The sequence below is a fragment of the Oncorhynchus tshawytscha genome, linkage group LG08 (genome assembly GCF_018296145.1).
Source record: "Oncorhynchus tshawytscha isolate Ot180627B linkage group LG08, Otsh_v2.0, whole genome shotgun sequence".
NCBI lineage: Eukaryota > Metazoa > Chordata > Actinopteri > Salmoniformes > Salmonidae > Oncorhynchus > Oncorhynchus tshawytscha.
The window spans coordinates 28,760,561-28,773,789 of NC_056436.1; the positions used below are offsets into that span (position 1 = coordinate 28,760,561).

The 13,229-nt window shown below is 43.7% G+C and overlaps 1 protein-coding gene across 6 annotated transcripts in view; it reads right to left on the reverse strand.

Moving 5' to 3' along the window:
* Positions 1 to 1,185: 1,185 nt before the first annotated feature.
* Positions 1,186 to 13,229, reverse strand: part of LOC112256707 (echinoderm microtubule-associated protein-like 5) — a 51,338-nt gene continuing 39,294 nt past the window's right edge. The window contains exons 23-44 of one of the 6 annotated variants that reach the window (XM_024430143.2): positions 12,726 to 12,857; positions 11,359 to 11,447; positions 10,819 to 10,995; positions 10,182 to 10,383; positions 9,899 to 10,025; positions 9,514 to 9,528; positions 9,017 to 9,025; positions 8,736 to 8,814; positions 8,271 to 8,400; positions 7,983 to 8,081; positions 7,519 to 7,539; positions 6,278 to 6,451; positions 5,939 to 6,147; positions 5,349 to 5,506; positions 5,037 to 5,151; positions 4,733 to 4,921; positions 4,410 to 4,582; positions 4,112 to 4,274; positions 3,898 to 4,001; positions 3,098 to 3,251; positions 2,469 to 2,569; positions 1,186 to 2,264 (exon numbers count right to left, since the gene is read on the reverse strand). In XM_024430143.2, the coding sequence (XP_024285911.1) occupies positions 2,228 to 2,264; positions 2,469 to 2,569; positions 3,098 to 3,251; positions 3,898 to 4,001; positions 4,112 to 4,274; positions 4,410 to 4,582; positions 4,733 to 4,921; positions 5,037 to 5,151; positions 5,349 to 5,506; positions 5,939 to 6,147; positions 6,278 to 6,451; positions 7,519 to 7,539; positions 7,983 to 8,081; positions 8,271 to 8,400; positions 8,736 to 8,814; positions 9,017 to 9,025; positions 9,514 to 9,528; positions 9,899 to 10,025; positions 10,182 to 10,383; positions 10,819 to 10,995; positions 11,359 to 11,447; positions 12,726 to 12,857 (2,657 nt within the window). In that variant the 3' untranslated portion in view covers positions 1,186 to 2,227. Of the gene's footprint in view, positions 2,265 to 2,468; positions 2,570 to 3,097; positions 3,252 to 3,897; positions 4,002 to 4,111; positions 4,275 to 4,409; positions 4,583 to 4,732; positions 4,922 to 5,036; positions 5,152 to 5,348; positions 5,507 to 5,938; positions 6,148 to 6,277; positions 6,452 to 7,518; positions 7,540 to 7,982; positions 8,082 to 8,270; positions 8,401 to 8,735; positions 8,862 to 9,016; positions 9,143 to 9,513; positions 9,529 to 9,898; positions 10,026 to 10,181; positions 10,384 to 10,818; positions 10,996 to 11,358; positions 11,448 to 12,725; positions 12,858 to 13,229 lie in introns of those variants that run through there. The other 5 variants (XM_024430144.2, XM_042325391.1, XR_006083878.1 and 2 more) reach the window with 5 other exon arrangements.

Genomic DNA, 13,229 nt, shown 5'->3' on the forward strand with positions numbered 1-13,229 from the left:
CTGGTAGGCTCGTGTCACTGGGCAGCTCGCGGCTGTGCTTCCCTTTGTAGGCTGTAATAGTTTGCAGGCCCTGCCACATCCGATGAGCATAGGAGCCAGTGTAATAGGATTCAATCTTAGTCCTGTATTTGCACTATTTGCCTGTTTGATGGTTTGTCAGAGGGCATAGCAGGATTTCTTATAAACTTCCGGGTTAGAGTCCCACAACTTGAAAGTGGCAGCTCTAACCTTTAGCTCAGTGCGAATGTTGCCTGTAATCCATGGCTTCTGGTTAGGGTATGTACGCACAGTCACTGTAGGGATGACATCCTCGATACAATTATTGATAAAGCCAGTGACTGATGTGGTGTACTCCTCAATGCCATTGGAAGAATCTGAGAACATATTCCAGTATGTGCTAGCAAAACAGTCCTGTAGCTTAGCATCTGCTTCATCTGACCACTTTTTTATAGACCGAGTCACTGGTGCTTCCTGCTTTAAGTTTTGCTCGTAAGCAGGAATCAGGAGGATAGAGTTATGGTCAGATTTGCCCAATGGAGGGCGAGGGAGAGCTTTGTATGCGTCTCTGTGTGTGGAGTAAAGGTGGTCTAGAGATTTTTTTCTCCTCTGGTTGCACATGTGACATGCTGGTAGAAATGAGGTAAAACTGATTTAAGTCACCCCCCTGACCAAGGTCCTTCTTTCCCGGTTGCTCAGTTTGGTCAGACAGCAAGCTCTAGGCATAGTCTGGGTAGTTCCATCTTTTTTAAATTTCCCAATGATGGACACCACTCTGTTCTTGGAAACGTTCAACACCCTAGAAATGGTTTTATATCCTTCCCCAGATATATGCCTCATCACAATTCTATCTCGGCGCTCCAAGGGCAGTTCCTTGGACTTCATGGTAGTTTCTGCTGTGACGTTCTCTGTCAACTGTGGGACCTTATATAGACATGTGTTTCTTTACAAATCAGGTCCAAACAATGGAATTGGCCACAGGTGGAATCCAATCAAGTTGTAGTGACAGATCAAAGGAATGATCAAAGGAAATTGGATGCACCTGAGCTCAATTTGGAGTGTAATAGCAAATGCGTGTGAATACTTGTGTAAATTAGATATTTCTGTATTACATTTTCAATACAGTGCAAAACAAACATGTTTTCACCGTCATTATGGGCTATTGTGTGTAGATGGGTGAGAAAAAAACATTTAATCCATTTTGAATTTAGATTAATGAAACAAAATGTGGAATAAGTCAAGGGGTAGGAATACTTTCTGAAGGCACTGTATATCAATATGTATGCTCTTAGTACTGTATCATAGCAGCACACTGAAAAATGATGAAAGGAAATATGCAACAGTGCATTGAAACATCCCTTTTTCGCCTTTTTCCTTATCTGAGGAATTTAGTTGGACAGGGAATCCGGTATTGTCTTTCGATAAGCCATACACTCCCATTTCACACATACACAAAGCCTCAAACAAGTATACACACACATGACATGTTATGAAGGGTTACAGCACAACCTAAAAGATCGCTACAACATGGTCACACACTGCTGGGGTTTTGAGGTTCAACCAGTGGACAACACGGTCACATACACAAATCATTAGGGTAACACAGTGACCAGGTCGGGTGTACAGTGCATAGTATGCTTTGGCATGCTGACATCCAGATCGTAACTGTGGATGTTACATTCAGGAGGAAGGCCACAGGAGTTTAAATCATTGGTCAAAAAAAAAAAAACTAGAATTAGTCCAAAAAACCCCTCTGAAATGATATAAAACAAACATCAAACCACTCCAAACCTCATCAGTCACTCCAGTAGATTAAGGCTAAGATAGTTTGTTACACGTCTTTAAAAATGGCATTTTCATCAGTCACATTTACTCGTACTAACTGGCAAAACTGCAATTTAGAACGTTGACACAGAAACACTCCACAATGACCATCAAAATCATGTGCAGGTGATATGAAAGGACGTTTTACAACAGTGATGTTTTGGAGGGGTATTTTGCAACGGTCGTGACTCAATGTCCTCTACCTCAGGGCTTCTGAAAATGAGGCTCACTCAGACGATTGCACCTAGTGTTGAGGCAGTGAGTCATGATTACTAGCTGCCAGGTGCGTTGTCCGTTTTGACATGCTTGCCCCACAGCGAAGCGGGTTCTTCTCTCTGAATAGCCATGCTGGGAAAAGCCCATGCAGCCCCCTGGACTGGATGATGTGTCGCTCCAGTTATGTATCTCAGTGTGGGGCATGGACGCACCTCCAGACAAACAGGCTGCAGAGGACACCGGAAAGGAAGATGCAAAACACACTTATTACTGTAACAGTTAGACAGCAGTCTAACCTACAGTATTTCATACACAATTACAATGTTTATTTAATTGTTAATTGCTGCAATGAACCAAAAACACTATTAATGACAATGTTGTAAATTGAGACTTTCAGCGGAATATTATACGAATAGAGATGGGAGTTCTACCTTCTATCGTCCCCGCCAGCACTAATGACGAAGCGATCCCCACTTGTGAAGCGAATATTAGTCAAGTGGGCTGAGTGGCCCAGAAAGCGTTTATGTTTGGCCTGCAGGGAACAAGAAGTGTTTTAACAAAATGCCTACTGCAAAATACCAGTAGCTGAGCTAAATTTAGACTGAATTTAGAATAGATGCATACTGTAGGTTAGGTGGCACTGTTATTATGTCATCCTGGTCAACCACAGGCACAATAACATCACACAGACACATGAATGGTACACATTGAAACCACAAACATAAGCCCGGAACACATTAGTGGAAGTTCACCAGCAAAATAAATAACTCCATTCAAATCAAATGTCGAAAGCTACTATTTTATTTAAGTCAAAGTGAATAATGTAGACTACTGTCCAACATGATACAATTAATGAGTAGTCATTCAACAAGTATTAGCAGTTGTAAAAAATGTGCAGTATTACATTTTTGTAAGTGACGTAAATAAAGAAATATATTCTATTCTATAACTGTAAATGTATACATTTCTGCCATCTTGGATTCATAAGGTACAATTCAACCAGAATTCAATATTTACACAGACACACAAATCAGCATCATAGAACACAGATTATACTTACAAACTTTTCTGGACATGGAAAGTCAAACAGCTTTACCATTCCAAAGTCATCGCCTGTGACGATGTTCAGGCCAGAGTGGGACACACAGGCACAGGTGACGTCTGCTTTGTCAGTGTTACGGGACCAGATCCCCACAACCTCGTCCCCCAGGACACTGACCAGACAGTGAAACATCACACGTTAGACAGGAAGTAACTCCAATGATTATGTGGTGCTTTGACGGACCTATTCTAAATTTTGAATTTGCTCAACTACTGTGTCCTCTTTCCTCAGTCCTCTCTCGCCTCCTTATGAAAAAGGTCAAAAGGTAATTGAGGAAAGGAGGCGAGGAGAAGGAACACGGACGAAAATGCGCTTGTATTAAATGAGACTCTACTCACACATCAACAGGCAAATGACTATTACAGGGAAGGAATCCCCAAAAAATGCAAAGTGAGGATAAGTAGCATATCGTTTTTAACTGTTGCATGTTTTTCTCCTTCGAGAAAACAACTGCTTTAAACGGGGTGCGGCAGATATCAAAACTCTTCCACGAAGAACTCGGGTAGGATACACATGACTGTCCTCGATGAAAGGTGGCTAACGAGGAGGCGAGGACACTCTTCCGTTCGCCTACTAACTAATTGGCACTCTCTTTGACCACTTGACCAATTATCGGTTTCCAGGTCACAGAGGAGAGAACAGACTTTTGCCCAAATGAGAAAAGGCCAGGGTGTAACCCCTGTGTCCTCAGTATGGATTACTTCATATGGCCACGTCAGTAGTGTGATTACTATGGCCCTAACATAACGCACACTCACCTTGTCCATGTGGCCCAGGTTATCCTGTCTATGACTGCCTGCTCTGTGGCCTGCTTCCCAGATGGTACCTCATACACCAGCCGCTTGTAAGCACCAGTAGATATCTGTTTGGGTAATAGCAAATAATAATGCAGTCTGAATATTGTGAGAGTTTCATATTGGAGAGTTAGTACACATTTGCACAATCCTAGATACACAGATCTTGTGCCTCTACCTGAACATAGCAGCTGTCTGCAGAGAAGTCCATCTGCATGACAAAGCTGGGGATGTCCCTGCAGCAGTTAATACGGTTGAGTTGTGGTCCAAGCGTCAGGTCGTAGAAGTCAACCGCACTCTCACTGGAGCCCACTGCCAAGTAGCGTGAATCTGGACTGAACCTGAGGAAGAAACATGTTCAGTTGAAAATGTGTCCTCTGACACTTGTTCCAACACAAAGAAGAATACTCAGTACAATTGGGACAGGTTTCCCCATAATAAGCACTGCGATTTATTTATAGGGATCCCCCTCCCACCTGATATCTTGGATGGGGGAGCGGCGGTCCCTTTTCTTGCCCCAGATCTTGAGTGAGGTGACCAGCAGGATAATGAACTCTCCGTTCTTCATGCCGATGGCCACCATGTCCCCCTCAGGGCTGTAGGCCACCGTACGTGCTGGGTGGCCCAGGTTCACCTTGTTCAGCATCTTCTGTTACCCCCAAAAAGATTCAACACAGAGAAAGTCAACACACAAGGTTCTTATAGTGCCTCACTCACAACACATGAGTAGAATCAAGTACAATACATCTGTAAGAAAGATTCCATCAAAAAGCTAACAGGACACACAGAGGCTCCTGACCTTCTCTGGGATGTCCCACAGCCTCACAGTGCCATCCTCTGCAGCGGACAGGAACACATCCCGAGTGGGATGGGTGCCCACACCCCAGATCGGTCCATCCATGTGGCCGTTCACCAGGATGTTGCACGCCGCGTTCTTCTCCCCCACCTCAATGATCTCAGCATTCCTCGTTCCTACAAGGATTTTACCCTTCAACAGAAACAAGGGAAATGTGGATGAAAAATCCAGATGTGGACTTGATCCTTAACCAAAGCATGATCCATTACCATATTCTTCATTCCCAGTGGATGGTGGAGAGCCTTACCTTTCCTCTGCATACGGAGCGCACACAGTCTATGATCTGTCCGGTCTCCAGGCGGAAGGCTCTGCAACGCTTCAGCTCCTGGTCCCACAGCTTCAGAGCACCTCCTTCCTTTGACCTATAGGGGGCACCAAAACACAACACCGTTGTGACTACTGTAAACCATTCAGGTTTCTTACAAAAACATATTTAGGAATGAGAGTAAGAAACCGTATTAAATAGCAGACTTAGATGAATTAATCCAAATCAGTTTATTGAGTTCAGAGGGCTAACAATAGTGGTAGCTGGTACAGTGAGGAGAGGAGCAGTACTCACGGCCTTTCCTTGCCTCCTGTAACGATGAGGCCATCTCTTAGTGTGGTGTACATGGTGAATACAGGCCCTGTGTGGGCCTTAGCCACTACTCTCACTAGAATGTGCTCCTTCCACACACACACATCCCCACTAATCGTACCTGTAAATGTCAAGTTATTCTGAAACAAAAAACAAAAACTGCACTTATCTAGTGATCTGAAAGAGCAGAGGATCATTGCACAGACAATCAAGAAGTACAAGAACCAATTACATGGCATGTTATCAGTTGTTATCCGTATCATCGTTGTTAACCATAGCCAAGTATATTCAATAGGCTTTTATATGCATGTAATTATTTCTACATTTATCATATCATACTACACACCATTGTCATGCCTTTGAAATGAAAGGTAGGTTATATTCAAATGTTTTCAACATGAATTCAAGTCATTAGGAAATAAATTAAATAAGTATAGTATGTCTTAACAATAAGCCAAATGTCAAAAATATTAACGCTGATTATACATATACCATAGGGGAAATTGCATATGCGGTAACTGTATTGTCCGATTAGGTATCATATGGCAATAGAGAGTGGGGAATGGACTTACAGCCCCAAAAGCCACAGAGAGCATGGTCTGCATGCGGGCGTCCTCTATGTTACTCATCATGCCCTTCTTACTGAGCAGAGACCGGCCCGCCAGCGTCCAGAACCTCACATGCTTGACACCCACAGACACAAACTGGGTGTCCGAGTCTGGACGGAACTCCGCCACAAAGATCCGCTGAATGTGGCCTGACCGACTGGCCACGTTGGCACCTTGAGAAGAATGATTTATTAGAACAAGCTCTGTAGGTGATACATTGACCTGTATTAATTCCAGCTGGGCACTAACAGGTGCACCGTGATGAGGTGAATAGCCTCTACTGAGTTAGTGTCAGGTGTTTACCTTCTTGCCACTTCCAGATGGTAATGGTGTGTTCTGGGTCCAGACCCACAGAGAGCAGCAGCTTCCCAGTGGCACTGAAGCTGACCGAGCAGACCCCCCGCGAGTGGAAACAGCGCAGGACAGACAGCGTCTGCTTGTTCATGGCGTCCCACACGTGAATGGAGGGCGACGTGGCTGAAGGAGGGAACAAGACAATTGTAGATTCAAGCTTCATGTATGCTGACTGAGAAGAGGACAGAAACGTTTGGCCCAAACTAAATCCACAAATGAAATGATTATGCGATTGTGACTTTTTGATGAAAAATAGTTGATCATGGATATCAAATATCAATGGTACATTCATATAAAAATGTGCCTTGAATAAAGTAGCCTACTAATGTAAGTGGGGGTCAAACAAGAGCTGCAAAGACTTCAAAGCAAGCAAGTTTGTGTGAGGTGCACATTTGACCTTCCCAACCCACTAGGTGGCAGTGTATCAATATAATACATTGTGGATGTAGCAGAACAGGGTTCCCCAACTGGCGGCCCGTGGGCCGAATTTGATCCACGGGTGGTTTGATTTGGCCCCCCCAAGTTTTCTGAGCAATAATTTTGATTTTTTTTTTGATGTCGGACATCAATTCTGTAAAAACACCAGTTATTAGAATAGTTTTAATCTGTTCCCAAGTATTCCCATCCCACACCCATCCCACACATCCCATGTTCCCATCCCACACATCCCATGTTCCCATCCCACACCCATCCCACACATCCCATGTTCCCATCCCACACATCCCATGTTCCCATCCCACACCCATCCCATGTTCCCATCCCACACCCATCCCACACATCCCATGTTCCCATCCCACACTTAATAAAGAGACACGTGATCGTATACAAATGTAAGCAAGGTTTGAAATGATCATGTTTTTGTAAAATATTATATCTGTTTGGGATTTGTGAGGTCAAATTGCAGTCTACAAATGATTTGTAATTATGTTCCAGCTCCCTGACCGTCCGCTCAATAAAAAAAAAATTGCCCATGGCTGAATCTAGTTGATGATACCTGTAGTAGAAGGTATCTGGGTAGCTGTCGATCAATTAAACCATGCTCTGTATGAAGAAGATTAGGATATTCTCAATCTACCATAAGAAACACATCTTCATATTTTCCCTTTAGTTTATTGAAACCCTCTCCTTCAGAACAACATTCTCTGCTGTCTGGAACAAACCAAAACTATTGAACCAAAACTAGTTCTTACCTGACATATCACCAGTATCACCTGTAAGGAAAAATAAATATTTAAAAAATACTACTAAGATCAATGGCACCACTACAACTCTATGACACTATTTTACACAGTCCAAGTTTTAATAAGATTTTTGTCATCATACTGTATTGTAGTAGTCTTCCTCATTAAGAGCCAATAGGCACATGGGAAATGTACAAGGAGCTCCTACATGCAGCTTTTGATTCTCTCTTTCCAGACAAATAACAGTTGCTTACAGACTTTGACTTTGTTTGATAGGTTTCTGTGGATTGCGAGGCACAGAGCATGCGTGACAATGATTATTTTTATTCAACCGTGTGAATATTGCGATTATACAGGTTAGCTGCTTCAGAGGACAGATAAGAGAGGGGAGGGGAGCACAGTAGTCCCCCAGCAGAACACACAGTTATAACACATAGGGAGAAACACACGAGGTCAACCTCTCACAAACATACCTACTTGGCCAGTTGCTACCACGTTGGGGAATTTGGGGTGTTGATTGATAGTCAGGCACAGAATGTCATCACTATGTTCTATATAGAAGCTTTGGCAGGCTGCAAGGAAGCACACACACACACACACGCACACAAAAATATATATGAATTGACAGTTCTCGTAAGAACATGAAAGAACATATTTAGGATCTGAAAGAACAGCATTAAGACTCATTCAACAGAACTGTAAAACTCTGTTCAGATGAACACAACTCTGCCCATCCCTTCTTTACTCTAACCCCCCCCCACCTGTGGTTAGGTTGAGGATGATGCCAACAGAAGCTGTGTGGTAGATGATATCTGCCCCCTCATTCAGGTAGTGGACGTTGTTGCGGCAGTCATTGCCACGGTAACCAAAAACCAGATCCAGCACCAGGTCCTGTGGGAGAGTCGTGAAAGGGCCAGGGTCAGAGGTAATCCTCATAGCTACAGAGGGCGAGACAACTTTCTTTTTTGTCAGTGCCAGGAATGGCAGAACAGCAGGAGCATGTACTTCCTCAAAATGAAATTAGGATTAAATCAGGGTCCCTGAAGAGGAGGTCTGGAGTGGACAAAGAAGAACACTTGATTCTAAAGGATTGCATTACCAAAACAATGACCAACCCATTTGCTGAATGACAAACGCATTTGATGAAATAGGTGGGTTGCAATAGCCAACATCCATAAAACATGATTTGGACGTGTGTATTTGTCCTGAGGTAACACAAGTCTCACCTCGATGGGCCTCTTCTTCTTGCCCACGTTGTTGGTCTGCAGCTTCTCAGGCTGTGGCAGCGCCCTGCTAACAGGAGGTCTGACACAGAATAAGAGGAGCTGCTGTGTATGATCCCATCGACCAATCTTTCTCAAGTCAAAGATCCAAAATACAAGTCAAGACATTCATGAAACACGTATTTCCAGAAGACCTTTCTTGAGCTGTAAGTGATCAACAAGTGAAATTTGTGTCTGAAATATTTAATCAGAACTTAATATGGACCAGAGGAGATGTGTCTTACCTTGACCCTCTTCCATGGCAGCGATAACAAAGGGAAAGGGAACATTAGAACAGGGGTTCTGACAGCACAGCGTTCACAGCTGCCCCACCGACTCAGCAGCGTAACACAACACTGACCCTGCAGCTACTGAGGACATAAAATACACCATATTCAGCGCCACGGAGTATCCATAACAACCAGCACCTTCAGGATCTCTATGACAACCACTAACCAGCACCCACAGATGCTGCACGGGTTGTCCATCCATAGACTGAAGCAGACATGATTTTTTTATTATAGCCGGAAACCAAAAACATTTCCAAAACCCAAATAAAGACCTTATGTACGGCTTATTTAGACAATAGGTTATGTGAAATACATATATTAACATCCTTTATCAATCGATACTTGAGATAGCTGAAACTGAGATACTGTATCTCAGGGTTTACAGTATATTGTGCCTAGCAAGAGGTACTTTTCCCTAAAGTAATAGTTATGTCTTGTGTAAAGTCTCTTACCTGACTACCCCCTGCCTTCAAGTAGAATGAAAGAGGAGAGCAGGACAGACAGAGACAGATGGACAGACATTGAAGAGAGAAGAAGAGAGAGGTGAGGTTATCCTCAAATGGGCAGTATGAATTCACGTAAAGGCAAAAAATAAACGTGATTGAGTAAATTTGAATTTACACAAATTGAGTTGGTGGACCGTTTGGTCTCACTTTGATACATTCACTATGAGTCCCCAATTGGCTGTGCTTTCACTACATCTCGTTTCACTTTAAACTGATTGGCTCAAAGTATTTAGACTGTTCAAGATTTGTCCATCATGTGTCCAATAAAGAAAGCTCAAAAGAAAAAGAGTTGATCCCTTGGGTGTCTCTCCACAGTCCTGTGGTTCGTTACCTCTCGTCCACAGACGGCTCCTTCAGCTGCAGGTGGGGTTTGACCCCAGTCATGGGACGCATGTTGGTGGATAAGGCCTTGATGGTGTAGTTGATCTCATTCTCCCTCGTCACATCACTGTCATAACCTGGCCAATGACAGAAAATATCACACAGCCTTTTTACTATCTAGGGGAGGCTACATAGAATGACGTATTAGAGGGAGGCTAAATATATCCGTAGATAGTGACTCTGTGATGACTTCAGACTGAAGCCCCCGGTTTAGCTTGGGGTGTATTTCTCACCCCCATCATCCTCGCTCTCGATGTCCGACTCTTCACTGTCACAATGTCTGGCCTCCCGGTGGCCCTCTGCCTCGTGGGTCCAGATCATGAGGCACGTGTCACCCCCGCCGACCGTCACCAGGAGACCGTCATCATGCGTCCAACGTACGTTAGTCACATGGGTACTATGGGCCACGTAGCGCTTGAACTTTGCATACTTTCCCTGTGGGCAGAAGAAGCATTAACTTAAAATAAAATTGTTTTAACATTAGCATAGAATTAACATTACATTAGTGTAAATGTTACAATTTTATAATTAAAATTAAATAGTCATTTAGCTCTTATCCAGAGCGACCTACAGTTAGTGCATTCATCTTAAAACAGCTAGGTGGGACAACCACATACAAGCATCTCAGTAAGTCATTTTTTCTTCAATAAAGTAACTATCCACAAAGTCAGTGGTGTAGGAAAAAGTAAAGTGCGAGTCTGTGCAAGGGTGTTTATATTTATGCTTTTTTAGAGGGGTAGGGTGGGGGGGGCTTGGGTGCTGTGTGGTTATTTAAGATATTTAAGAGGGTTTACATTCCAGTAAGGGCAAGAGGACATTAAAATATAATATTTATTATATTATAATAAAATATTATTAACAGTGTCTTACCTTGACAGGATACCTGAATAGCTTGACGTATCCCAGATCATCCCCCGTTGCTAGCACCTTTCTGTCGTTGCTAAGGCAGGCAGCAGTCACCTCGGTAACCTCACTGACCACAGGCCAGATCCCCTCACAGGACGTCCCGAGCACACAGGTCCATGTGCTCCAGTCTATCTTCTCCACCTGAAGGAGAGGAGGAGTGAGGAGAAGTGCGAGAAAGGAGGAGAGGAGGACACCAGTGGTTCCTATGAGATTTGACACAGCACCAGCCTGACAGACTCTATCATCTCTAACCCCTATCTTCTTAGTGCCCCCCGCTCTCTGTGTCTCACAAGGTGTCTGAATGTCACACAGTATAAGGCCCTAAAAACACTATCCCATTGAAATTGCCAGAATAAGAACGATGCTGGTGAAAAGTGGGCCGTGTTAATGCTTGAATGCCCTTCCCACGCCGTCCTGTGACATGCCAGGGGGGGAAGTAGGCCAGCCCCGCTATACCCACCACAACGCCATGAGCCATGGCAGCAGTGTCTGTGCTGTGCTTACCTCGGTAGCAGGAATGGTCTGCTTCTTCCCCCGTGGAGCTTCGAAAAATAACTGCTCTTTAGCACCAGTGTTTACTTGAAGTAGTTTTCCTGTGAATGAGAGAACACAGTTAAGATTGAATCAGATTACAAATTAAACACATTTGTAGCATTATCATTCAGTTTTATACTTGGAATAACACAAAACAACTATTTATTTACCCAGGATTTCAACACATTGTGAATGAGCCAACAGTAACAATTGCCTGAAATACAATGGCTTTGGTTCAAGTCCACAGTCAGTGTAGATGTTAAACCAACATGTTTACCTCTCTTGTCCCAGTCCAGATGGGTGATGTAGATGTTAAACCAACATGTTTACCTCTCTTGTCCCAGTCCAGATGGGTGATGTAGGTGTTAAACCAACATGTTTACCTCTCTTGTCCCAGTCCAGATGGGTGTTGTAGATGTTAAACCAACATGTTTACCTCTCTTGTCCCAGTCCAGATGGGTGATGTAGATGTTAAACCAACATGTTTACCTCTCTTGTCCCAGTCCAGATGGGTGATGTAGATGTTAAACCAACATGTTTACCTCTCTTGTCCCAGTCCAGATGGGTGATGTAGATGTTAAACCAACATGTTTACCTCTCTTGTCCCAGTCCAGATGGGTGATGTAGGTGTTAAACCAACATGTTTACCTCTCTTGTCCCAGTCCAGATGGGTGAGGTAGATGTTAAACCAACATGTTTACCCCTCTTGTCCCAGTCCAGATGGGTGATGTAGATGTTAAACCAACATGTTTACCTCTCTTGTCCCAGTCCAGATGGGTGATGTAGATGTTAAACCAATATGTTTACCTCTCTTGTCCCAGTCCAGATGGGTGATGTAGGTGTTAAACCAACATGTTTAGCTCTCTTGTCCCAGTCCAGATGGGTGTTGTAGGTGTTAAACCAACATGTTTACCTCTCTTGTCCCAGTCCAGATGGGTGATGTAGGTGTTAAACCAACATGTTTACCCCTCTTGTCCCAGTCCAGATGGGTGATGTAGATGTTAAACCAACATGTTTACCCCTCTTGTCCCAGTCCAGATGGGTGATGTAGATGTTAAACCAACATGTTTACCTCTCTTGTCCCAGTCCAGATGGGTGATGTAGGTGTTAAACCAACATGTTTATCTCTCTTGTCCCAGTCCAGATGGGTGATCTAGGTGTTAAACCAACATGTTTACCTCTCTTGTCCCAGTCCAGATGGGTGATCTAGGTGTTAAACCAACATGTTTACCTCTCTTGTCCCAGTCCAGATGGGTGATGTAGGTGTTAAACCAACATGTTTATCTCTCTTGTCCCAGTCCAGATGGGTGATCTAGGTGTTAAACCAACATGTTTACCTCTCTTGTCCCAGTCCAGATGGGTGATGTAGATTAGGGACCCCTTGCACACCCCCACCCTCTTGCTGCTCATCACATTATAGATGTCCACAAAGCTGTCGCCCGACGCCACCGCCAGGTACTTCCCTGCACCTGAATAAACACAGCAGCCATGTTTCAAAAGGGTTTCCTCATGTGTTTCACAAGACTGACAGACCTTCTGATCAGCAGCCAGGACAACAACACAAATAAAATAAACTCTGACTCCATATCTACAGTATGTGGTCACAATTCTTTATAACAAAAACAACTATCTTCGAACCCTTTTAAGTTACTATCAGTGATGTGTTGGGAAACTGGATCGAGAGTTTAGTTTCTAGCTCTCACTTTATCCTCCCCCACTACTCTCTTCCCACGCAGACAGACTTTGTCTCTCCCTGCCTGGCCTTGTTACATACAGTAGTGTATTTGGGTCAAGCCTGCAGCAATACCTCTTCTCCTCACAGCAGGGGGAAATATGAATAC